A 25,734-nucleotide genomic window follows, 5' to 3' on the forward strand; every position below is an offset into this window, starting at 1 on the left:
AGAAAAGATCATATACAAAGGAGCAAAACTGAATTGACTTCAGGGTTTTCAATAACATCACTGAATGCAAGAAGACAAGTGTTTTCACAATATTAAAGGGCAAACTAGAATTTTATAGTCAACCACGTAAATTTAAATAGGAGGGAATGATAAAAAATATTCTTAGGTATATGAGGTCTTGGAACTTTGTACACAAAAGACCTGCATTGAAAACAGTGCTGGATGAGGTAGTGAGATACTCAAACCTGAGAACTGTTACAATAAATATATGAAGTAAAGATTATCTGATTCCTTGGTCTTGTTTATTGTCTTAAAGTCTAAGGCAGAAAAAAAAAAAGGACAAAAAATATATCTACCTCAGAATTTAAAGTCCGTATTATATTATGCTAAAATTCTTTTTTTCTTTTGAGACGGAGTCTCACTCTGTCGCCCAGGCTGGTGTGCAGTGATGTGATCTTGGCTCACTGCACCCTCCAGGTTCAAGCAATTCTCCTGCCTCAGTCTCCCAAGTGGCTGGGATTACAGGCGCACACCATCATGACCAGCTAATTTTTTGTTTTTTTTTTTTTTTAGTAGAGACAGGGTTTCACCATGCTGACCAGGCTGGTCTTGAACTCCTGACCTTGTGATCCGCCCACCTTGGCCTCCCAAAGTGCTGGGAATACAGGCATGAGCCACCATGCCCAGCCTTTTCTTTCTTTCTTTTTTTTTTTTTTTTTTTGACAGGGTCTTGTCTGTCACCTAGGCTGTAGTGCAGTGACGTGATCACGACTCACTGCGGCCTCAGCTCCCCAGGCTCAAGTGATCCTCCCATCTCAGCCTCCTGAGTAGCTGGGACCACAGGTGTGCTCCACCATGCGGGGCTAATTTTTATATTTTTCTGTAGAGGTGAAGTTTGGCCATGTTGTCCAGGCTGGTCTTGAACTGCTGGACTCAAGTGATCCGCCTGCCTCGGCTTCCCAAAGTGCTGGAATTACAAGCATGAGTCACCACACCCAGTCTACAATTCTTATTAGCAGGGAGACATACAGGTTTTTAAAAAGGTAGTGACATATCAAAAAGAAACATAGAATAAAATAAAATGTTAAATTATAAGATGATGGAAACATCCATATATATCAGTTACACTAAGTGAACTAAACTTACCAGTTAAAGGTAAAAATTGACAAATCAGATTAAAAACCCCAAAGTCTAGCTACCTCTTACAGGCCATACCTCTCAATACTGCCACAGTGGGAATATTCAAACCACAAAAGGGAGTAAAAGATTGCTTAAGCCATGTACAAGAACGTTAATAAGACTGAGCATCCTAAATTTGAAAATCTGAAGTCCTCCAAAATCTGAAACTTCGTTTGAACTCTGACATGATGTTCAAAGGAAATGCTCATTGGAGCGTTTTGGATTTTGGGTTTTGGACTTTTGGATTAGAGATACTCAGCCAGTAAGTATAATGCAAATACTTCAGAATCTGAAAAAATCCAGAACTGGAAACACTTCTGGTCCCAAACATTTCCAGTAGGGATATTCAGCCCGTAGCACTGTTCATAACAGTAAAAGCCTAAAAACAACTCAAATGTATATCACATGCAAGGATATTGTACAAAAGTCAAAATAAATGAAAAATGAACGAAAATGTGTTACAAGGATGAATCTTGAAAACATAGTGAAATAAGCCAGACATAAAAAGGACAAATATTGTATAATTTTACCTGTATCAGGTACCTAGAATAGGCAAATTCATAGAGACAAAGTAGAATGGTGGTTACCAGGTGCTAGAGAGGGAGCTAATGGGGGAACTATTTAATGAGTACAGAGTTTCAGTTTGGGATATGAGGGAGTTCTGGAGACGGGTAGTCGTGATGGTTGTGCAACATTAGGAATATACTTAGTGTCACTTAATTGAACACTTATAAATGGATAGAATGATTTGGGTACAGTGGCTCATGCCTGTATTCCCAGGGCTTTGGGAGGCCGAGGCGGGAGATTGTTTGAGGCCAGTAGTTTGAGAGCAGCCTGAGCGATACAGTGAGACCCTGTCTAGACACACAAAACAAAACAAAAAAAAGTAACTGAAGTGAGCTGGTGCCCACCTATAGTCCTAGCCACTTGGGAGGCTGAGGCAGGAGTTGAGGAGTTGAGCCTAGGAGTTCGAGGTTACAGTGAGCCTGGGTAACAGAGTGAGACCCTATCATTAAAAAAAAAAAAAAAAAAAAAGGTTAAAATGGTAAATTTTAGTATGTGTAGTTTACCACAATAACAAAAATCTATAAAAAATGAATTTTGACATGACAGTAGGAATTAATCTGTGTTAGTGGAACAAAATTTCCCAAATTACATACAACATCCCTGCTTTTTTTTTTTTTTTTAAATAGAGTAAACTAAAAATACTTTTTTTTTTTTTTTTTTTTGAGACGGAGTCTCGCTGTGTCACCTAGGCTGGAGTGCAGTGGCCCGATCTCGGCTCACTGCAAGCTCCGCCTCCTGGGTTTACGCCATTCTCCTGCCTCAGCCTCCGAGTAGCTGGGACTACAGGCGCCCGCCACCACGCCCGGCTAGTTTTTTTTTTGTATTTTTAGTAGAGACGGGGTTTCACCATGTTAGCCAGGATGGTCTCGATCTCCTGACTTCGTGATCCACCCGCCTCGGCCTCCCAAAGTACTGGGATTACAGGCTTGAGCCACCGCGCCCGGCCTCCAAAAATACTTTTTAGAAATCCATTTTGATGCAGTAAAATTTATAAAAAGGAAAGCAAGGGAAATGAAAACAATAGGATTCAGGATGATTATTGCAGGAAGGCAGAAAAATGGGATGGGGGATATTATGGTTAAATGTAGGTTGTCGTCAGAGTCGTAGTTTGTGGATGATTATTGCGTTATTCAAAATAATCCAGGCCAGGGTTGGTGGCTCATGCCTGTAATCCCAACACTTTCGTTGAGAGAATCACTTGAGACTAGCCTGGGCAATATAGCAAAACTCTGTCTCTACAAAAAAATTAAAAAAAAATTAGCCAGGTATGGTGGCGCATGCCTGTAGTCCCAGATAATCAGGAGACTGAGGTGGGAGGATTGCTTGAGCCCAGGAGGTCGAGGTGGCAGTGAGCTATGTTTGTGCCACTGCACTCCAGCCTGGGTGACAGAACAATACCCTATCTCAAAAAAATTATGAAAATAAAAAGGTAAAAATAAGTAAAATGGGCCATGTGTGGATGAATAATCAGAGTATGTCTTGAATAAAAGAATTATGATTAATTCTGTATACTTGAGATCTAATGTGGAAAAATGCTGCTAAATGGGGATGTTAGTGCTTGTCTGAGTTTGAAATCTTGACTCCAACAACTTACTCATTGGGTGATCTCGGACAAATAACTTCTGTTTCTCTTTCCTGATCTGTAAAATAAGGATAATATCTACATAATAGGGCTATTTTGGCATTAAATGGGTTTATATGTGTGCCTGGTACATAGTAGCCTTGATGAGTCTTTACCATTTGTTTCAATTATCTAATGCTGTGGAATAAACCACCCCAAAACTTAGTGAGTCGAAACAGTCATTTTATTTATTTTTCATTCAGTGGGGTGATGGGCTGAGTTGGATAGTTCTGGTGGTCTTGTGGTTTGTCATGCAACTGTAAGTCAGGTGACAGCTGAGGCTGGAACGTGTGTGGTGCTTTGTTGTGTTTTCTTTTTTTTTTTTTAAGGACACCTCAAGACCGTTGAGTAAGTGCTTTGTTGTAGTCAGGTGGCAACTGGGGCTGGAAGATGTGTGGTGCTTTGGAGGTATGGCTAAAAGTCTGGGCTCAGCTGGGCAACTGCATCTCCCTCTCCTTTTAGCCTTTTTGTGTAGTCTCTAGTAGAGTAGCCAGATTTCAAGCACCTCCAAAATTACAAAGCCATAAGCCTGCCAGGCCTGGAATTGTCACATTATCACCTGCTGCATTCTGTTTATTAAGTCATAGGGCCAGTTAGGGAACGTGGTTCATTGGGAGCCATTTTTGGAAACCATCTGCACATTATAATTAATGTTTATCTGCCATGTTGCTCTACCATGTATGTAGTTGTCAGATTTAGACACTGGGAACATATGAATTAACAGTTACAAATTTCTGTTCACTTGTAGTTTATGTTTTACATAATAAATAATTAAAATATATGGTGTTTTGGTTGGTAAAAAGGTTGGTAGGGAAAAATAAAGCAGGGAAGCAGATAGGGAATACAAGCGGTTGGGAGTTGTAGTTTAAAAAATGGGTGTTCATATGATGCCTTGTTGACAGACTGTCACTTGAGCAGAGACAAAAAGAAGGATAAGAACTAGAGGGCAGGCTGGGAGTGGTGGCCCATGCCTGGAATCCCAGGGTTTACAGCACTTTGGGAGGCTGAAGCAGGAGGATCACTTGAGCCCAGGAATTTGAGACCAGCCTGGGCAACATAGCAAGACCCCGTCTCTACAAAAAATAAATTAGCTAGGCATGGTGGCATGCACCTGTAGTCCCAACTACTTGGGAGGCTGAAGTGGGAGTATTGCTTGAGCCCAGGAGGTTGAAAGGCTGCAGTGAGCTGTGATTGTGCCACTGCATTCCTGCCTGGGTGACACAGTGAGACCCTATCTCACACACAAAAAAAATGAATGAGGAAGTAGGTGATGAGATCAACAGCCACCCATTAAAAGCCAGCTTTCAAATTTTTTTTTTTTTTTTGAGACAGAATCTTGCTCTGTCACCAGGCTGGTAGTGCAGTGGCGCGATCTCGGCTTACTGCAACCTCTGCCTCCCAAGTTCAAGCGATTCTCCTGTCTCAACCTCCTGAGTAGCTGGGACTACAAGCATGTGCCACCACACCTGGCTAATTTTTGTATTTTTAGTAGAGACGGGGTTTCACCATTTTGGCCAGAATGGTCTTGATCTCTTGACCTCATGATCCGCCTGCCTCAGCTGGGGAGTACAATCCCAAAGTGCTGGGATTACAGGTGTGAGCCACCATGCCTGGCCCACTTCTAAATTTTAAATTGTGCTTGTTTCCTATTTAACTTCTTATTTTATAGCAGAGTAAGGTAATGGGAGAGGGAGGAATTTATACTTTGTTACAGCTATAAACCTTTTCAGAAGCATGAGGGATCTTGTTATCTTCAGCCAGTGTATTTATTGATTGTCCTTTTTTTTTTTTTGAGATGGAGTTTCACTCTTGTCACCCAGGCTGAAGTGCAATGGCGCGATCTCAGCTCATGGCAACCTCCACCTCCCAGGTTCAAGCGATTATCCTGCCTCAGCAACCTCCCAAGTAGCTGGGATTACAGGCATGTGCCACCATGCCCGGCTAATTTTTGTAGCTTTAGTAGAGATGGGCTACATCTCCATGTTGGCCAGGCTGGTCTTGAACTCCTGACCTCAGGTGATCCACCTTCCTCAGTCTCCCAAAGTGCTGGGATTACAGGCATGAGCCAGCGTGCCTGGCTGATAGGCTTAAAAAAATTTTTTTTGGCTGGGCGTGGCCAAAAATTTTTTTTTTTTTTCCCCAAGATATGGTCTCGCCCTGTCGCCCAGGCTGGAGTGCAGTGACGCAGTCTTGGCTCACTGCAACCTCCACCTTGCGGGTTCAAGCGATTCTCATGCCTCAGCCTCCTTAGTAGTTGGGATTGCAGGCAAGTGCCATGCCCAACTAGTTGTTGTATTTTTAGTAGAGACAGGGTTTCGCCCTGTTGCCCAGTCTGGCCTCTGTTATAAATAAATTTTCGATGCTGCAAATGAAATATCACTCAAACATAAATTTAATTTTCTCAGCAAGGCAATTTTACCTCTATAGAAGGGTGCATCTCATGGGTGAAGCAGTGGTGAGAGCACACCTGAACAAGGGAGGGGAAGGGGTTCTTATCCCTGACACAGGTAGCCTCTACTGCTGTGTCGTTCCCCTGTTGGCTACGGTTGGACTGCACAGTCTAAGCTAATACTGATGGCCTATTTTAAAGAGAGCAGGGGTACGAGCTGGAGTGGCTGGGTCAGTAGTTTGGCGGGAAGGATGATTACAGAACAGGTGACTCAGGATGACTCAGGTCAAGGGTGGTGACCAGGAGTGACTCAGGACGAAGCAGGTGATAGAAGCTGGGAGGGGGTTGTTTACTGAAACTAGGGGCAAGGAGACAAAGAGAACGAGGAAGTTAAACTTTTAAAGTTTTAAATGAAGAACAAAGAACAGGGGAGCTGAACATAGTGATACATTGGTTTTTTGGAGAGGATCTCAGAACTCATTGTACTTAACAATTTACAGGCTAAAACCTTTGAAAAGGAATTTATTATATGCTACATCTCGAATTCCTGACCTCAGGTGATCTGCCCATCTTAGCCTCCCAAAGTGTTAGGAATACAGGTGTGAGCCACTGCACCTGGCCTATTGATTGTCTTTCTAGGCTCCATTTACCCCTTCCCTGATGTGGCTTGTTAATCATCAATTTTAATAATTGTTGCCTTTTGTTAGAAAAAGGTGTAAATGAAGGAAAACAAGTTTATTTAGAAATCTATTTTCTGGCTGGGCATGGTGGCTCACGCCTGTTCCTAGCACTTTGGGAGGCCGAGGTGGGCAGATCACGAGGTCAGGAGTTCGAGACCAGCCTGATCAACAGGGTGAAACCCTGTCTCTACTAAAAATACAGTAATGAGGCCGGTTGCGGTGGCTCACGCCTGTAATCCCAGCACTTTGGGAGGCTGAGGCGGGCAGATCACAAGGTCAGGAGATTGAGACCATCCTGGTGAACACGGTGAAACCCCGTCTCTACTAAAAATACAAAAAAATTAGCCAGACGTGGTGGTGGGCGCCTGTAGTCCCCGCTTCTCAGGAGGCTGAGGCAGGAGAACGGCGTGAACCCGGGAGGCAACAGAGCTTGCAGTGAGCGGAGATCGTGCCACTGCTTTCCAGCCTGAGAGAGCGAGACTACGTCTCAAAAAAAAAAAAAAATACAGTAATGAGCTGGGCGTGGTGGCGTGTGCCTGTAATCCCAGCTACTCAGGAGGCTGAGGCAGGAGAATCGCTTGAACCCAAGAAGCAGAGGTTGCAGTGAGCCGAGATTGCACCATTGCGCTTCAGCCTGGGGGACAGTGAGACTCTGTCTCTAAATAAATAAATAAAATAAAAAATCTATCTTCCTTCTCTGTAGCTTTTGTTTTTTTAAGGATAAAAGGTAGGTGAAAGATTTTCATTGAACTTTACTCTGTATTTCAGTTCATGCTACATCTTTTCTTTGATGATGTATGTCCATCTTGGTTTAACCTGTTTTGTAGGTTTGTAATTGCTATGTTTTTTTCTGGGGTTGGTACTTTTAAAAGCTGTTTTAACTGGTACTTAAAGTGTTGACTCTTAGTTTTCTGTGATCCTTTGTCAAGACATGTTCCAACATGTTGTAGAGGTTTTCCTAGAAGTCCTGTTGGAATCTTAAAACCTGTGACTTACCTTGGTAAATCCCCAGTCCTGCATCTAGAGAGTGCTCTACCTGATAACCATTGGGGAGATAAATGATTTGACTTTCAAATAAAACAGTTTACTCATTAACATCAGTTGGAGGTTGGAGCATGCCTGTAACTGTTTCTGTTTCAGGCTTTACCTGAGAGAAGCTTGGACAATTCTTACTCTTAATTAAATCTGAACTAGAAAGTGGTCAGAAGATAGGCAGAACCTCAGTGAGGGTATACAGCATTTGTGTAGGGTGCTCCATTATATGTGTCATATGTGGCTTTTATTTCTCCTGGTTGCCTTGTGTGAATGCTAAATAGGGAATTTTCTACATTAGAATAGATTTTATAAATTTTTTTTTTTCTATTTAGTTTTACCAACAGACTGCAGTTTCTTCCCTGCCAAAATGACATCATTTTCCACCTCTGCCCAGTGTTCAACATCTGACAGTGCTTGCAGGATCTCTCCTGGACAAATCAATCAGGTAAATCATTTTGGGTATTCCTAGTTTTGTTTTTTTTGTTTTTTGTTTTTTTTTTTTTAAGTTTAACTGTCTCATGACTGTAATCCCAGCACTTTGAGAAGTCGAGGCAGAAAGCTCACTTGAAGCCAGGTGTTTGAGACCAGCCTTGGCAACATAATGAGACCTGTGTCTCTACAAAACATTTCTAAAAGAAAAAATTAGCTAGGTGCAGTGGGGTGTGCCTTTAGTTCTAGCTACTTGGGAGGCTGAGACGGGATGATCACTTGAGCCCAGGAGTTTGAAGCTGCAGTGAATTATGATCACAACCACTGCACCCAGGCTGGGCAAGAGAGTGAGACCTTGTCTCTTTTTTTAAAAAAGTAGGGGAGGTGGGGGTTGTGCTGGGTGAGGTGGCTCATGCCTATAATCCCAGCACTTTGGGAGGCGGAGGTAGGCAGGTCTCTTGAGCCCAGGGGTTTGAGACCAGCCAGGGAAACATGGTGAAACCACCTCTCTACCAAAAAAAACAAAAATTACCCGGGTGTGGTGGCGTGTACCTGTAGTCCCAGCTACTCTGGAGGCTGAAGTGGGAGGATCAGTTGAGTCTGGGAGGTTGAGGCTGCAGTGACCTGTGATCATACCACTGTACTCCAGCCAAGGCAACAGAGCAAGACCTTGCCTCAAAAAACAAAAGCGGGGGGAGCTATTTAAAGAGGTTCTCTTGTTCCATAGTTTCAGAAACCTACTTGAAATGTAAATAGCACATTTATTTTATGTTTATATCAGGTACGACCAAAACTGCCACTTTTGAAGATTTTGCATGCAGCAGGTGCGCAAGGTGAAATGTTCACTGTTAAAGAGGTAAGCCATCAAATTTATCTTTTTTTTTTTTTTTTTTTTTTTGAGATGGGAGTCTCGCTCTGTGCCCAGGCTGGAGTGCAGTGGTGCGATCTCGGCTCACTGCAAGCTCCGCCTCCTGGGTTCACGCCGTTCTCCTTCCTCAGCCTCCTGAGTACTGGGATTACAGGCGCCCGCCACCACGCCCGGCTAATTTTTTGTATTTTTAGTCGAGACTGGGTTTCACCATGTTAGCCAGGATGGTCTCGATCTCCTGACCTCGTGATCTACCCGCCTCAGCCTCCCAAAGTGCTGGGATTACAAGCATGAGCCACCTCACCCAGCCAGATTCTCCATTTTAAGAACATTTGAGAAATAGCAGCCAGTGAATATGTAGTTTTGAAATCAGGCCTAAGAAAGGAAGTTCTTCTCCTGAGGTATCAGAGGGGCAACTTTTACTCTGTTTTAAAGACTGTTTTTTTTTTTTTTTTTTTTTGAGACAGAGTCTCGCTCTGTCGCCCAGGCTGGAGTGCAGTGGCGCGATCTCGGCTCACTGCAAGCTCCGCCTCCTGGGTTTATGCCATTCTCCTGCCTCAGCCTCCTGAGTAGCTGGGACTACAGGCGCCCGCCACCGCGCCCGGCTAATTTTTTTGTATTTTTAGTAGAGACGGGGTTTCACCGTGGTCTCGATCTCCTGACCTTGTGATCCGCCCGCCTCGGCCTCCCAAAGTGCTGGGATTACAGGCGTGAGCCACCGCGCCCGGCCAAGACTGTTAAGTTGAACATCATATTTCCTTTCTTTTGAAGTGTGTTATAAGATAAACATAAGATGAACCATTAATTCATTGATCGTAGAATTAAAATGTAGAGCAAGTAAAGATTAAAAAGACACCGGGCCTGGCACCATGGCTTACGCCTGTAATCCCAGTATTTTGGGAGGCTGAGGTGGATGGATTGTGTGAACCCAGGATTTTGAGACCAGCCTGGGCAACATGATGAAACCCCGTCTCTAAAAAAAAAAAATTGGGTGGGCTTGGTGGTCTGCTTGTTTAGTCCCAGCAGCTACTTGGGAGACTGAGGAGGGAGGATCGCTTGAACCCGGAAGGTGAAGGTTGCAATGAGATGCACTCCAGCTTGGTTGATAGAATGAGAGACTCTGTCTCAAAAAAAAAAAAAAAAAAAAAAAAAGACACTGTCTGATTTACAGGCTATATTTTGAGGCAGGAATTAAATGAAGTCGTTTTCATTATAAATGTATCAGATGTGGTGGCTCACACCTGTAATCCCAGCACTTTGCAAGGCCAAGGTGGGCGGATCACCTGAGGTTAGGAGTTCGAGACCAGCTGACCAACATGGAGAAACCCTGTCTCTACTAAAAATACAAAAGTAGCCGGGCATGGTTGTAATCCCAGCTACTCGGGAGGCTGAAGCAGGAGAATTGCTCGAACCTGGGAGGCGGAGGTTGTGGTGTGCCGAGATTGCGCCATTCAATTCCATCGTGGACAACAGGAGCGAAACGCTGTCTCAAAAAAAAAAAAAGTGTCAGACACTCTTCTGAGCACTGTGAGTTATTTATTTATTTATTTTTTTTGAGACGGAGTCTCGCGCTGTGTCACCCAGGCTGGAGTGCAGTGGCGCGATCTCGGCTCACTGCAAGCTCCGCCTCCCGGGTTCACGCCATTCTCCTGCCTCAGCCTCCGAGTAGCTGGGACTACAGGCGCCCGCCACCACGCCCGGCTAGTTTTTTGTATTTTTAGTAGAGACGGGGTTTCACCATGTTAGCCAGGATGGTCTCGATCTCCTGACCTCGTGATCCACCCGCCTCGGCCTCCCAAAGTGCTGGGATTACAGGCTTGAGCCACCGCGCCCGGCCTCACTGTGAGTTATTTTAAACACTTACGCGTTTAGATAACTTATTTAGCTTCTGAAGTTTTTTAAAAAACAAATTGTATTCTTTAAGTGGAAAAGACTCAGTATTAAGATGTTAATCTATTGGAACTGCTTTCATTTGGTGGGGTAGATATCTAACCCTTCCTAAAGAGAAGAAACAAAATTATCAAGCTTTTTTTTTTTTTTTAAACTTAAAACCTTCACACCTATCAACACTGCCAGACTCCAAAACCATACACTTCTCAAGGCAACAAATCTGGAGGCATATCTGATTTTTTAGAATACCTATATTACTTTTACGATTTTAAATTAAGCTTATCGTTTTGGAGTATATCTCTGAAAATTTTGACACATAAAACCTTTTTTTCCCCAAACTTATTAAAGTCTGGATTTTTTTTTTTTTTTTAGTTTTATGCTTTTATTGAAGCTTACAATTTCACTGAACTTTTGGCCCAAAATGAAAAAAATGCAAATTAAAAAAAGTTTTGGCAGGGAGAAGTGACCACTGTCCCCTGGAGATCGAAGCCGAGCAGAGCATGGCAGGCAAGTGAGGGGTCCCAGCTGTGGAGGCAGCAACCTGGCCGCCTGGCCAGAGAGGCTTAGGGAGCAGATTTGTCTGAGCAGGGCCAGCCCCAGGCAGCTAGAAGTTAACACCCAAGGATTTATGGGTGTGGTGGAATCCAAGCCACTGGTCCCATGGGCAGATCTCTCTCATGCTTGGTCAGATTCCACTTTGGAGAAAATGGGTTCATGTGACAGGATGGCCTGGTGAGGGAACACAGGTGCTAATGGTAACAGGCCGATGAACACTCACCACTGGCATCAAGGTGGAGCTCAGCTGACTGGACACTAACTCCATTACAAGGACCAGAATCTCCTGCTCCTGGTGCCAGGCTGTGCCTCTCAACTGCTCATGGCCATCAGGACATTCAGCTTTCATCCTCTCCTCCATCAGGCCCCTACCTGTGTGACCTCAGCCCTGGTCCTCACTCTTTGGTGGCTATGATAAAGGACTCTCAATCCTCTTTTGGAACAGTGTTGCATCAAGCAAGGGAGATGTTCTTCTAAGAGGGACAGGGAAAGGAGAGAGAGGTCCATGTACTTCTCTCACTCTAGGAAGCCAGGAAAGGTCCCTGGTGTACTCCATTCTCCACAGATGGGTTGAGTCATAGCGTCCGAGAAGCTGTCATGGTGACAACGTCCTCGAAGCTGAGCCAAATGTTGCCTCGTACAGCTGTGTCCTCCCGGAAGGCCTCTGTCAGCACCTGCAGCTGGGTGCACACCTGGATGAAGCGATAAAGCTGCCTGACAGGATTGGCAGAGTGTGGGCAGTAGCCGGAGACCAGTAGCTGGGTGAACTGCGAGCTCAGGTTGTAGCACATATGGGACAGAGCTTGCTGCAGCTCTGTGTAGCTAATGAAGCCTGAGTGGTCCCTGTCATAACTGCTGGAAGAGCTGCTTCCACTGCTGGATGAATTTCCATGGGGCTGAGAAGCCGTAGACATTGATGTGACCTGATTAGGTCTTGTCAAGCATGTTTATCATCATGAGGCAGATCTCATCATTGAACAAGGATCAGTTGCAGTTGATCAGAGCCTGCTTCACCTCCTTCATGGAGATAAAGCCACTGTGATCAGAGTCCATCGACTGGAACCAGGAGTAGGCCTCATCCATATTGGGAGGGGAGCCACCCTGTCCATAAGGCCTGGGCTGCTGGGCACTGTAGGAATTTGGAGGTGGCTGACCTTAGGGGCCCCTGGAGCTGCACCGTCATATGGTCCTCCTGGAGTTCCAGAGGGGAACATCCCAAGATTGAAGTGTGCATAGGGCCCTCTACCAGCTGGTGGTCCTTAAGGCCCTCCAGGGGCAGGACCCCCATAACCACCATCAGGGGGTAGCACGCTGCCATACTGCTGTCCACTATTGAGGGGTTCAGGGTAGTAGCTACCCGGAGGGGTTCCTGGCACTTGTCCTGCATCTCCAGGGCAGCCCTGCTCATACAGATAGCTGGCCATGGCGATTCTAACATCACACGCAGGCAAGGGGTAAAGTCTGGATTTTTATATCATTATAGTGGTTATGATGAATTATGCCATCTCCTTCATTTAGCATGGCAGAGTTTGCCTGAGTTTACACAATGAGCTTTGTGTTATGAACCTTGACTCTATCTATTTCATAAAGGGAATTTCCTGATTTTTATTAATTATTTTTTTTGAGCCAGGGTCTTACTATATCACCCAGGCTGGAGTGCAGTGGTGGTATCTCAGCTCACTGCAACCTCCGCTTCCCAGGTTCAAGTGATCCTACTGCCTCAGCCTTCCTAGTAGCTGGGACTACAGGCGTGCCTCACTACACCTGGCTAAGTTTTGTGTTTTTTGTGTTTTTTGTTTTGCCATGTTGCCCAGGCTGGTATCAAACTCCTGGGTTCAAGCAATTTGCCCGCCTTGGCCTCCCAAAGTGCTGGGATTACAGGTATGAACCACTTCATCCAGCTGACTAAATTTTTATTTGATAAACACTTGGATTTTATGTTTTGTTCACTTACAGTGCTGATGACTCTTATTAAACATTGTGCTTCATTTGCCAAAAAAATTATTACGTGAACACACATCAAAAGCCTAAAGTCGTTGTTTATGTGCCCTGGACTGGGAAAATATTTTTATACTCCAGGCAAATTACTTCTAGTAATAGACTTCTTTATTCGGACATCTGAGAAAATTTTTAAGAGGATACTAGGTAAATTCACTGTTTTTTCTCATTGTCAGATCAGTTCATTTCTGTGCTTAAAAGTCTTAGTCTGTTAATTGTCAGAAAGACAGTGAGTAGGTGGACCTAGTAGTTGGGAGTGGCTTTCCTGTTGTAGGACCCCTTACACAAACATTGACAGTCTTGTAAATATGTTATTTCTTTCTCTAGCAAACTAACTTACCTTACCTCCTCTAATGAATTTGTGTTTTTGGCAGCAGCTGGACAGATCACAACATGGTATTTTATTCCACGCAGGTCATGCACTATTTAGGTCAGTACATAATGGTGAAGCAGCTTTATGATCAGCAGGAGCAGCATATGGTATATTGTGGTGGAGATCTTTTGGGAGAACTTCTGGGACGTCAGAGCTTCTCCGTGAAAGACCCAAGGTAAACAGAGTGAGGGTTTGCGTATCTTTTTGGGTGCTTTTACCTAGCCACTTAATTTCTATGGGTTATTAATATTTATTGCTTTATTCAACAAATATATAAGGGCCTATGTATGTTAGGTAGCCTATGAGGCACTGAGAATACGGTAATGAGCAACACACAGTCTGATTTCTTGGAGTATACAGAGTAGTGAGTCAGTAGATGCTCTTGCCCATCTTAGTCAAATAATCACACTAATTCATAGTAAACCTACACTATGGTAAGTGCTACAGAAAAGAGATACATGAAGCAGGTAGTGGGTGGGATTTAGAGTGTTAGAGGTCAAGAAAGTGTTCTTTTGAGCAAGTGAAATTTGAGCCAAAAGCTGAACGATAATTAGGAAGTTGATCAGAGGGGATTAGTTGAAAGAGAGTTTGAGGTTGATTGAACACCATGTGTAAAGGCCTGGGTAGGAGGAAGCTTGATGTTACTAGGTTAGAATTTTGTGAAATAATTGTTGGAGAGAGAGGAGTGAGCAGATGAGAGAGATGTAGAACTGCTGGGCAGTTGGGGGTTGATGATGAGCCTAGTCAGAATCACAATAGGGCTAACCTGACCTGTTACTTTTCTCCAGCTGCATGGGGTGTAAGTTATTAGCTTATACAGTCAAAAGCTAATTAGTAATTTAGAAGCTCTCTTTCTCTGTATTTTTGATGACTGTTGCTTCTGAGCTCATTCTGTCTTACACTAAGACTTCCCTTAGCTGGGTGCGGTGGCTCACACCTGTAATTCCAGCACTTTGGGAGGCCAAGGTGGGTGGATCACCTGAGGTCAGGAGTTTGAGACCAGCCTGGCCAACATAGTGAAACCCTGTCTCTTACTAAAAATACAAAAAATTAGCTGGGCTTGGTGGTGGGCTCCTGTAATCCTAGCAAGTAGGGAGGCTGAGGCAGGAGAATCACTTGAATCTGGGAGGCAGAGATTGCAGTGAGCCGAGATCGTGCCATTGCACTCCAGCCTGGGCAATAGGAGCAAAACTCCATCTCCAAAAAAAAAAACAACAACAAAAAACTCCCCTCCACCCCCACTCTGCAATTAAAATGTGAAACTTAACTCCTGGAAGGAAGGAATAGTTTCCAAAAGAGATTTCCCCACTTGGATTACTGTTAGCTAATGAAATAAAATGTAAATTAATCAGTTTTTTAATGGGGGCAGAGTAACACGGAGGCCTGGGCATTAACATCTTAATATTTAAATAATTAAACACTGTTCTGGGAAAAAGATTCTGCCTCTATGCCTTACAGAGAGAGTTGAGAGATAACATCAGAAATACGTTTAATATTTAACAGCAAACCACTGATATCTTCATAGTGACATTTGGGGTTGTTAATTTTTTATCTTCTCTCTTTAACAGTCCTCTCTATGATATGCTAAGAAAGAATCTTGTCACTTTAGCCACTGCTACTACAGGTATGTCACATCATATTTCTTCAGTCTGTATCACAGCTTTGATACAGGGGGCAAATGATGGGAAAGCAAAGAAGATGAAGGTGGAAATAGAATGCTATCTTTGGCATGACTGGGAGAAATACATACTACCTGTCACACAGAATGTTATGTTATTAACTTTTCACTGAAAAATCAGAGTAGAAGGATTCCCACTTTCTAGACGTATTGTTAACATTTTGTCATATTGCTTCATCTAGACACACTTTTAAAAATCTCTAGCAGATAAGGACTTTTTTTTTCAAACATTGAATATCATTATTACACAAAACACATTTAACATGTAATTCCATAATCCTATTTCGTAGCTAGTTTATGTATCATTTCCCCCAGTTATCTCAAAAATACCTTGTATTTTTGTCTTACCTGAATTAAGATCCAAAGTCCACACATTGCCTTTGGTTGATATGTCTCATAAGTGTCTTTAATCTATAAAACTTTCCTTTTGTTTTCATGTCATTTACTTGTTGAAGAAATGGGTCATTTGTTCTGTAGAATTTCCCACGTTCTAGAGTTGGCAGATTGTATCCTTGTGATTTTGTTTAATGTGTTTCTTTACCCCCCTCTATTTTTGGTAAACTAGTAATGCTTGAATAAATTCAAGTTTAAATTTTTTGCCAAGAAAGCTTTATAGGTGGTGCTTTATACTTCTGTTTAATCACATCAGAGTCATGTAAGGTCTGCCTGTCTCTCTTTTAGTCAGTCATGTTAACAATCTGTGGGCTCAGGTGTTATCAGTCTGATCCATCTGTTATACAGGTCACTCAAGAACCTTTCACCTAATGGCTTTAGCCATCTCTTATCTGAATGCCAATTTGTCTAACTCTTTGCTTGATTCTAGACCTTCTAAATACTGCTCTTAGAGTTTAATCTATTAGGTATGTATAGGAAACTGGCTGTACTGGAGTCTGGAGTCTCCAAAATGGTGGTCTGTAAGAGATAGGTAAATAAACTGGACAGACTATAGCCATTTCCAAATAATGAAACTTTTTTCCTTTCCGCTACTACATAAAGCCCTTTTGTGAGCTTCATATTAGATTTTAGGTAACATTGCCCTTTGAAGAAAGCCCAAGTTAGTAATCTTTTTAGATTGACCATCTTTTTTTCTTCTGAAACGGGTCTCTGGTTGCCCAAGCTGGAGTGCAGTGGCAATATCTCAGCTCACTGCAGCCTGGACCTCTCAGGCTCACGTGGTTCTCCCACCTCAGCCTCCCGAGCAGCTGGGATTATAGGCACGTGCCACCACGCCTGGCTAATTTTTTGTAGTTTTAGTAGAGACAGGGTTTTGCTGTGTTGCTCAGGCTGATCTCGAGCTCCTGGACTCAAGCAATCCACCCACTTTGGCCTCCCAGAATCCTGGGATTATAGGTGTGAACCACTGCACTTGTCCAAGATTGACTGTCTTTTGATAGTTTATTGAAATAAGTAGGTTGAGAAGAATCCATGCCTTTTTATCTTTTTCTTTCTTTCTTTTCTTTCATCTTTTTTTTTTTTTTTTTTAATGCAGGGAGACTTGCTGTGTCGCTCAGGCTGGAATGCAGTGGTGCAATCATAGTTCACTGCAGCCTCTACCTCCTGGGCTTAAGTCATCTTCCTGTCTCAGCCTCCCAAATAGCTAGGACTATAGGTGCATGGCACTGCACTGCACCTGGCTAATTTTTTTTTTTTTTTTTGTAGAAATGGGGTCTTGCTATGTTGCCCAGACTGGTCTTGAACTCCTGGCCTCAAGTGATTCTTCCACTTCGGCCTCCCAAGGTGGTGGGATTACAGGCATGAGCCACCACGCCCAGACCTAAATCAATTCCTAATAAAGATTTATTCTTTAAAGGCAGAGAAAGAGACGTTGCTGTCATACTGAAATATGATTTTGAAGTTACTGAATTTTGAAGCCTGTTAGTCTCATTGAGTCATTTGCCCACTTTATATAGCTGTAAATTTGAGAGTGAAGATCTTGCAAATGATATGGCAGCTTTATTGAAATTCAGTCACTTGTGAAATAGCATGGCTTTCCTGGGATAGTCACTAAAGGTTTGAAATACATGGAGGATTTTATAATTGCTGATCTACTTTTTCAGTAAAATTTGTTTTCGGATTCATCTGTTCTCTGAATATAATTCTCCCTTTTTTCCTCTCGTTTCCTTTCTTGTACTTTCTCTGCAGAGTTTAACATGCCATATAAAGAATATTTTGTTGTTGGTTTTGTTTTGTTTGAGACAGGATCTCTCTGTTGCTCAGACTAGAGTGCAGTGGCAAGATCTCGGCTCACTGCAGCCTGTGCCTCTGTGGCGCAAGCAATCCTCCCACCTCAGCCTCCCCAGTAGCTGGGACTACAGGAGTATGCCACCACACATGGCTAGTTTTTTTGTATATTTTTTTGTAAGTACAGGTTTTCCCCTTGTTGCCTAGGCTGGTCTTGAACTCCAGGACTCAAGCGATACCCCTTCTTCGGCCTCCCAAAGTGTTGGGATGACAGGCATGAGCCACCATGCCTGGCCCATTTTTATTCTTTAACTTATCGTTTTGAAAATATTTCAGATTTAATAAAGTTGCGAAAGTATTGCATAGAGTTTCCCTATACCCTTTATCCAGAGTCCCCAGATGGTAACATCTTACGTGATAATAGTGTGATGATCAAAACCAGAAAATTGCCCCAAGTAATTCTGATTGGTTATCTGTTCTTACTTGCAGTTGCTATGGTGCTTGTGGATGGCCATCTCTGTTGATTTTTATGATTTCGGTTGCTTGTGTTTTATTTGAAAGGACAAATGAGAGAAATGCTTTTCATGTAATCTATTTTATACCTTTGCAGATGGGTTAGACTTTTCATTTTAATCAAGAAGATGACATTGTTTAAAATGGTAGTCCTTTTTTTTTTTTTTGAGACGGAGTCTTGCTCTGTCTCCCAGGCTGGAGTGCAGTGGCATGATCTCGGCTCACTGCAGCCTCTGCCTCCCAGGTTCACGCCGTTCACCTGCCTCAGCCTCCTGAGTAGCTGGGACTACAGGCGCCCGCCACCAGGCCTGGCTAATTTTTTGTATTTTTAGTAGAGACTGGGTTTCACCGTGTTAGCCAGGATGGTCTCGATCTCCTAACCTTGGACCTCGTGATCCGCCAGCCTCAGCCTCCCAAAGTACTGGAATTACAGGCGTGAACCACTGCGCCTAGCCTGAAATGGTAGTTCTTTCTAAATCATTTCTCTAAATTTTCCCATGTATACAAATGAAATAAATATGATGAACTTTGTGTGTGTTTATTAATTTTTGAGACTGAGTCTTGCTTTGTGGACCAGGCTGGAGTGCAGTGGTGTGATCTCAGCTCACTGCAGCCTCTGCCTCCTGGGTTCAAGTGATTCTCCTGCCTCAGCCTCCTGAGTAGCTGGGATTACAGGTGCACACCACCACGCCGGGCTAATTTTTGTGATTTTAGTAGAGATGAGGTTTCACCAGGCTGGTGGGTTACCCAGAGTGGTCTCAAACTCCTGCGCTCAAGCAATCCACACACCTCGACCTCCCAAAGTTCTGGGATTACAGGTGTGAGCCACCACACCCGGCTGGTTTTAAAACTTCTTTTTTATATTGTGGTTTCCCCAGATAATTTATTTTTGCTTATAACTGTTTTAACCTTAGTAAGGCTTTATAAATATAAATGACAGTAATAGGATTGCTTTATTAAATAATTGCTCCTGGCCGCATGCGGTGGCTCACGCCTGTAATCCCAGCACTTTGGGAGGCTGAGGTGGGTGGATCACAAAGTCAGGAGTTTGAGACCAGCCTGGCCAAGATGGTGAAACCCTGTCTCTACTAAAAATATAAAAATGAGCACCTATAAGCCTAGCTACTTGGGAGGCACAGGCAGGAGAATCGCTTGAACCAGGGAGGTGGAGATTGTAGTAAGCTGAGATTGTGCCACTGCTCTCCAGCCAGGGTGACAGAGCAAGACTCGGTCTCAAACAAACAAAAAAATTGCTCCATCTGCATTATATGTTAATCGAACTTTGCTTTGAAGATCACTGTGGTCAGAAAATGCCATTTCTCAAACTTTTCATTGTCTCCATTTGTCTACAAAAATGTTTCTGGAAATAATGTTTTTTATAATTAGAATTTTGAAAATGTTTGCTTTTTCAGTAGAACTGCATTGACAGATAAGTTGTAGGATCTGTATCCTTCCTCTAGAAGCCTTTATTGGATGGTGATGATATTTTCCATATTTTATCTCTGAATCTGGTAGTGGTTGGTGAACCTGACCCACAGTAGACTTATTTTGGGTGTATCTCATTTACATAGCCTCAAATAATGAATAGTCCAGATTATTAAATTGTTTGCAGCTTGATCTTTTCCTGTAGCCAAGTTTTTGTCTTTTGTTCTACTTGAAAAATTTCTTCGTAAGTCCTTGGAATACATCTCTCTTTTAGATTAATGTAATATCTAAGAATTTCTCTCTACTGGGTTGTTTTCCTTGCTTCTTTTTATTGGCCTTGAAAAAAACTTTATTTGCTGCTGCTTCTTAGGAAATGTTTATAGTAACTGGGAAAAATAAGATGATGAAAAAAATTAATTTATATACACGTGATGGTGATGGGAATTTCAACCATAAAATTATCCTTGACACTTAGAATGTCGCTTTAGATGAAGATCCTTTTGTTTTATGAAGCAAACGGGGAAAAATCCAGATTTTAAGATCTCATAACCCTGTATGACTTAACACTTGAAAATCAAAATTAAATTTAAAAAGCCACACACTTTTTTGCTGTTGTTTATGAGTTAGGTGAATTCGGTAATATAGGAAGAGATGACAAAAATAGTCTCCATTGTGTCCTGCTTGGAGCCAATTTTCATATAAAAATTTAAAAGCTTGATATGGAAGAACATTTTTAGCTATTTTTCACTTTTTTTTTTCCCAATTATATTTTGGTAATATATTTTGGATATGGCCTATCTTGGTCTTTGTCATTTTTATCAATTTTGATTTTTCCCTTGCAAATGAGAGCTTTTTCCAGCCAACATGGAGAAGTACATTTCTAGGGACTAAACCTGGCTCCCGGGTTGTTTGCTGAGGTCCTTTTTGTGTGGAAAGAATGGTTATTACCAGGGAAGGTTTTCCTTTTGTTTTACTTGCTATCCAGATGCTGCTCAGACTCTCGCTCTCGCACAGGATCACAGTATGGATATTCCAAGTCAAGACCAACTGAAGGTAAAATCACCACACGGTGACTTCTTTTGTTGTACAGAGTGGCCCCTTCTCTGTACCTATGGATCTTGGACTCCCAAGACCTTTCCCTGAATGTGGTAAGAATTTAATAAGAAAGGTTCTTGGGAGTTCACAGACCAGGGACAGAGTGAACCTTCTCTGTTCTGCCCATAACAGAGTTCCAGTCTCTGAACCTTTCTTTGGGATGTAGCACTTCTGATCTTCAGTTCTTCCAGTTGCATTTTTCTTTGGGTTTGTGTGTACCTGTGTGTGTGTGTTTGAGGAAATTGCTTTATTAGATTTTAATAGGCTTGTTGCAGTTAAGTTCATGTCAGGCCATTTCCTAAAGCTTCCCCAAACCTGGGGAAACTTTATATAGTCATCTTGGTACATGTGAGGGTTTCATATGTTTTCTGAATTATGCCTAATTTTGTAGTAGACTTGAGGCTTTATACAGATAGCCTGTTTTTAACAGTAGATTTTGGCCTTTGTGTAGAGGTTTTTTATCGCCCCAGGTTTGGGATTCTTCTAGCTTTGCTCACAGTGGGTTGAGGAGAGGTGTTGCCTTTATATGATGACTGTTGTGAACTTGAGTTCTCTTTCTTGTGTGTAACCCATTGTGTTGCACACTAACTGGTGAGCCAGAATGGAACTGCTACATCCCCTGGTCTCAGTTATTTCTACTGCACTGATGGACACCTTTCCCTTCTTTCAGCAAAGTACAGAGGAAAGTTCCACTTCCAGGAAAAGAACTACAGAAGACGATATCCCCACACTGCCTACCTCAGAGCATAAATGCAGAAATTCTAGAGAAGGTATGTTTTGGATTAAGGCTATATGGACTTTTGTTCTCTTCCTCTTCACCCAACCTTTTTTTTTTTTTAATCTCTCCGTATGTGAAGTAGGAGAGGCATATGTCATCATTTCTCATCCTTTACTGAAAACCGTTTTATCAGCCTAGTTACTACCATTGTTAGCTTTGAAGATGGTAGTGCTCTTTTAGCAACCCATGAGTACTAGGATGGTGCGAGACCCTTCCATGAGCTAGCGTGTTACTAGAAAATAGCCATACATTTATTGATTTGCCACCAGGTGAATTTTCTATATACATGAATTCAGCTGCCTTAGACTTTTCAATCTTAGTATTCTTGTATGTATATGATTTGGTTGGAATTTTTATTTTGATTTGTCTACCTGAGGCAAAGGCTAATTTTCATACTTTTTTTTGAGTCAGAGTCTCACTGGGTCGTGCAGGTTGGAGTGCAGCAGTGCCATCTCAGCTCACTACAACCTCCACCTCCCTGGTTCAAGTGATTCTTGTGCCTCAGCCTCCTGAGTAGCTGAGATTACGAGTGTGTGCCACCACTCCCAGCTATTTATTTATTTATTTATTTATTTATTTATTTATTTATTTTGAGACGGAGTCTCGCTCTTGTTGCACAGGCTGAGTGCAATGGCGTGATTTCAGCTCACCGCAGCCTCCGCCCCCCAGGTTCAAGTGAATTCTCCTGCCTTAGCCTCTGGAGTAGCTGGGATTACAGGCGTGTGCCACCACGCCTGGCTAATTTTGTATTTTTAGTAGAGACGGGGTTTCCCCATGTTGGTCAGACTGGTCTCCAACTCCCAACCTCAGGTGATCTGCCCGCCTCGGCCTCCCAAAGTGCTGGGATTACAGGCGCACACTACCATGCCTGGCTAATTTTGGGGTTTTGCGATGTTGGCCAAGCTGGTCTCAAACTCCTGGCCTCAAATGATCTATCTGCCTCAGCCTCCTAAAGTGCTGGGATTAAAGGCGCGAGCCACTGCACCTGGCCCAACTTTTACACATTTTGAAGTTTGCAAAGATGACATAATATACTTAATCACAAAGCCAAGAATGAGATCTAAGAAGCCTGGTATAAGTTGAGCATTCTAAATTTGAAATGTTGAGCATTCTCAGTTTGAAAGATGGCAATGCTCTTTTAGCAACCCATGAGTACTAGGATGGTGCAAGACCCTTTCAAAGGATCTTAGAATAAGATGAGCATCCAAAATCTGAAAACTTTTTTTTTTTTTTTTGTGAGACAGAGTCTTGCTCTTGTCACCAGGCTGGAATGCAGTGGCGCAATCTCAGTTCACTGCAGCCTCCACCTCCCGTGTTTAAGTGATTCTCCTGCCTCAGCCTCCTAAGTAGCTGGGATTACATGCGTGCACCACTATGCCCAGCTAATTTTTGTGTTCTTAGTAGAGACAGGGTTTTACCATGTTGGCCAGGATGGGTTGGTCTCATGACCTCGTGATCCACCCGCCTTGGCCTCCCAAAGTGCTGGGATTACAGGCATGAGCCACCACACCCAGCCTCTGAAAACTTTTTCACATGACACGACAAGTAGAAAATTTAACACCTGACCTCATGTGACAGGTTGCAGTGAAAACTTTGTTTCATGCACAGAATTATTTAAAATATTATATAAAACTACCTTCAGGCTATGTGTACAAGGTGTGCATGAAAACTTGGGTCCCGTTGGCCGGGCGCGGTGGCTCACACCTGTAATACCAGCACTTTGGGAGGCTGAGGCGGGTGGATCACAAGGTCAGGAGATCGAGACCATCCTGGCTAACATGGTGAAACCCCGTCTCTACTAAAAAAAATACAAAAAATTAGCTGGACTTTGTGGCGGGCGCCTGTAGTCCCAGCTACTCAGGAGTCTGAGGCAGGAGAATGGTGGGAACTCGAGAGGCGGAGCTTGCAGTGAACTGAGATCGCGCCACTGCACTCCAGTCTGGGCGACAGAGCGAGACTCTGTCTCAAAACAAAAAAAAAAAAAAGAAAAGAAAAAGAAAAGAAAACTTAGCTGCCATCCCCAGGATATCTCATTATATATATGCAGATATTCCAAATCCAGAAAAAATTGTTTTGCCCTTGGATGGTGGTCACCAGATCTTTGCCATTCCATTAGATATGCTGTGATCAGGCTAATGAGTTAATCCATATTTTCCCCAAAATTCTACTTTAAAAAACACTTTCTAGGCTGGGCGCAGTGGCTCATGCCTGTAATTCTAGCACTTTGGGATGCTGAGGCGGGCAGATCACCTGAGGGCAGGAGTTCGAGACCAGCCTGGCCACCATGGTGAAACCCTGTCTCTATTAAAAATATAAAAATTAGCCAGACATGGTGGCAGGCGCCTGTAATCCCAGCTACTTGGGAGGCTGAGGCAGGAGAATTGCTTGAACTTGGGAGGCAGAGGTTGCAGAGCTGAGATCACACCATTGCGCTCCAGCCTGGGGGACAAGAGCAAGACTTCGTCTCAAAAAACAAACAAACATTTTCTAAAATTAGTTTTTTGTTTTTGTTTTTCTTTTGGCGAAGATGTGTAAAATCATAAATTCCCCAGAGTCATTTTATGGCATGATGGCTTCTAGTCTAGGCATGTGGAACAATGGCAGGTTAAGCCTCTGGTTATATCCGAGAAACTTTGGCTGCTGAAGTTATTTTAAAAGCTTAAATTTAATTTGAATAAGTTTATCGTGCTAGATTGTTTTCTTTACATTTCATTTGAGCATAAACTGAATTTTGGTCTGCCTACTTTGTAACTATTCCAGTCTATATGATATTAAATGTGTAATTTTATTCCTTAATGCAAATCCTTGCTTATTTTATACTCAAAAGGCAATTTTAAGATTTATAAGAACATGGCTGGGCACTGTTAGAAAATCAAGGCTGGGCATGGTAGCTCGTGCCTGTAATCCCAGCACTTTGGGAGGCCGAGGCAGGAGGATTACTTGAGCTCAGGAGTTTGAGACCAGCTTGGGTAACATAACGAGATCTCGTCTCTACAAAAAATTAGCCCAGTGAAAAATTAGCTGGGCACGATGGTGTGCACCAGTGGTCCCAGCCACTCAGGAGGCTGAGATGGAAGGATCACTTGAGCCCAAGAGGTGGAGATTGCAGTGAACGGAGGTTGCAGTGAATCAATATCATGTCGCAGCACTCCAGCCTGGGCAACAAAGTGGCACCCTGTCTCAAAAAAAAGTTGGGGGCAAGGGCAGGTATAAGAATAGCCAATTGAAGGGGGGATATGTAGTTTGTGATGAAAATTTGAGAATAAATAATAGTATTTTTCAGGAAGACCTATCAGTAGAAGGGACAGAATTTTTATTTGTGGAAAGAATGACCTGTTTTCATTTCCTTCATAAGTTGTAGAGCTCGAGTAGGGAAGAATAACTTTAATATGGACCATTTCAAGAATTTGGTTTCTGATATTTTCAATAATGAATAAGTAGAAACATAATTGAAGTTTCCCTGGCCACAGATAAGCCTTTTAGTCAGCAATATTGACATAATTTATAAGTAAATAGGGTAACCTTATGTTCTGGCAAGGACCCACGTATTGCAGAAATTCTTTCACCATATGTACTTCAGCACACATTAATGCCCATGGTTGCTTTGGGCAGGCCTGATGTATTGGGAAGACGTAGAAGAGAATGAGAAAGTAAGAAAGGAGCAGCAGAGCACAACAAAAGACTGGAGTCTGGGAAAGAAAAGAATATCATGTGATAACAACAGACTTATGTTATTAGCAGCCCTCAGTGTCATTCAGATGTACAACGTGAGATCTTTTACTTGAAATAATGTGGGGTCTTAGTATTTGTGGTACGTCTAGATACTTAGCTCTAAGAGCCCATTGATCCAGCAAGGGTGTATGTACGTGTTTGGACAACCTAGAGTTTAGTATTTTATAGTGGTTGTTACCCACTAAAACATACGAATTATTGAGAAATGACCCAGAATATGTGGTATCAGTGAGATGGCCTGGACAACCTTGTGATCGCCTATTATGGTTTGTATTGCCTTGCTTTGATCTTAAGGGTTAAACCACTATGTTACCATCATTTGCATTGCTATTAATCAAACTATTATCAGGCACTATGTACTAGAGCAAGTAATTCTGTAGTTTATACATGGTAGGAGTGTTTAAAATGCCAGTAAATGACCATTTAGGAATTCTTTTAGAACAAGGTCATTGTTCAGATGCTTTTAGAGTCTTTTTTTTTTTCCTGTCTTCTCATAGAAGACAATGCTTTTAGAGTTTAGACTTGATAAACGATGATCTACTTGTAGTGTCATTACTTGCTAATGAAGCCTAAACAAGGGAGAAGATTTGAGCTCTACCACTAAGACAGATACTTGATTTCTGGTTCTTTCTTTCTTAGAACAGGAATTTCTTTTTACCTGTTTGATAAAGAAGTTTTAAGTATTTTAAAGGTAGTCTTGGTTATTATGTATTGTGCATAGTTATCATCCTTTTCATTTGACTTCTAC

General features: G+C 42.6%; 1 protein-coding gene and 1 pseudogene across 19 annotated transcripts in view; one reads left to right on the plus strand and one right to left on the minus strand.

The window, feature by feature from the left end:
• Window positions 1-25,734, plus strand: part of MDM4 (MDM4 regulator of p53) — a 45,934-nt gene that overhangs the window by 4,725 nt on the left and 15,475 nt on the right. For 17 of the 19 annotated variants that reach the window (XR_013418114.1, XR_013418111.1, XR_013418116.1 and 14 more), the window contains exons 2-7: window positions 7,804-7,916; window positions 8,682-8,756; window positions 13,626-13,759; window positions 15,153-15,208; window positions 20,367-20,434; window positions 21,147-21,246. Coding sequence is in view for 11 of the 19 variants with exons in the window: in XM_078004337.1 (XP_077860463.1) it covers window positions 7,839-7,916; window positions 8,682-8,756; window positions 13,626-13,759; window positions 15,153-15,208; window positions 20,367-20,434; window positions 21,147-21,246 (511 nt within the window). In the remaining 8 variants the exon portion in view is untranslated. Of the gene's footprint in view, window positions 1-7,803; window positions 7,917-8,681; window positions 8,757-13,625; window positions 13,760-15,152; window positions 15,209-16,921; window positions 17,476-20,366; window positions 20,435-21,146; window positions 21,247-25,734 lie in introns of those variants that run through there. The other 2 variants (XM_078004342.1, XM_078004344.1) reach the window with 2 other exon arrangements.
• On the minus strand, window positions 11,789-12,646 carry LOC100430862 (peflin pseudogene; annotated as a pseudogene).

Source organism: Macaca mulatta, chromosome 1, assembly GCF_049350105.2.
Source record: "Macaca mulatta isolate MMU2019108-1 chromosome 1, T2T-MMU8v2.0, whole genome shotgun sequence".
NCBI lineage: Eukaryota > Metazoa > Chordata > Mammalia > Primates > Cercopithecidae > Macaca > Macaca mulatta.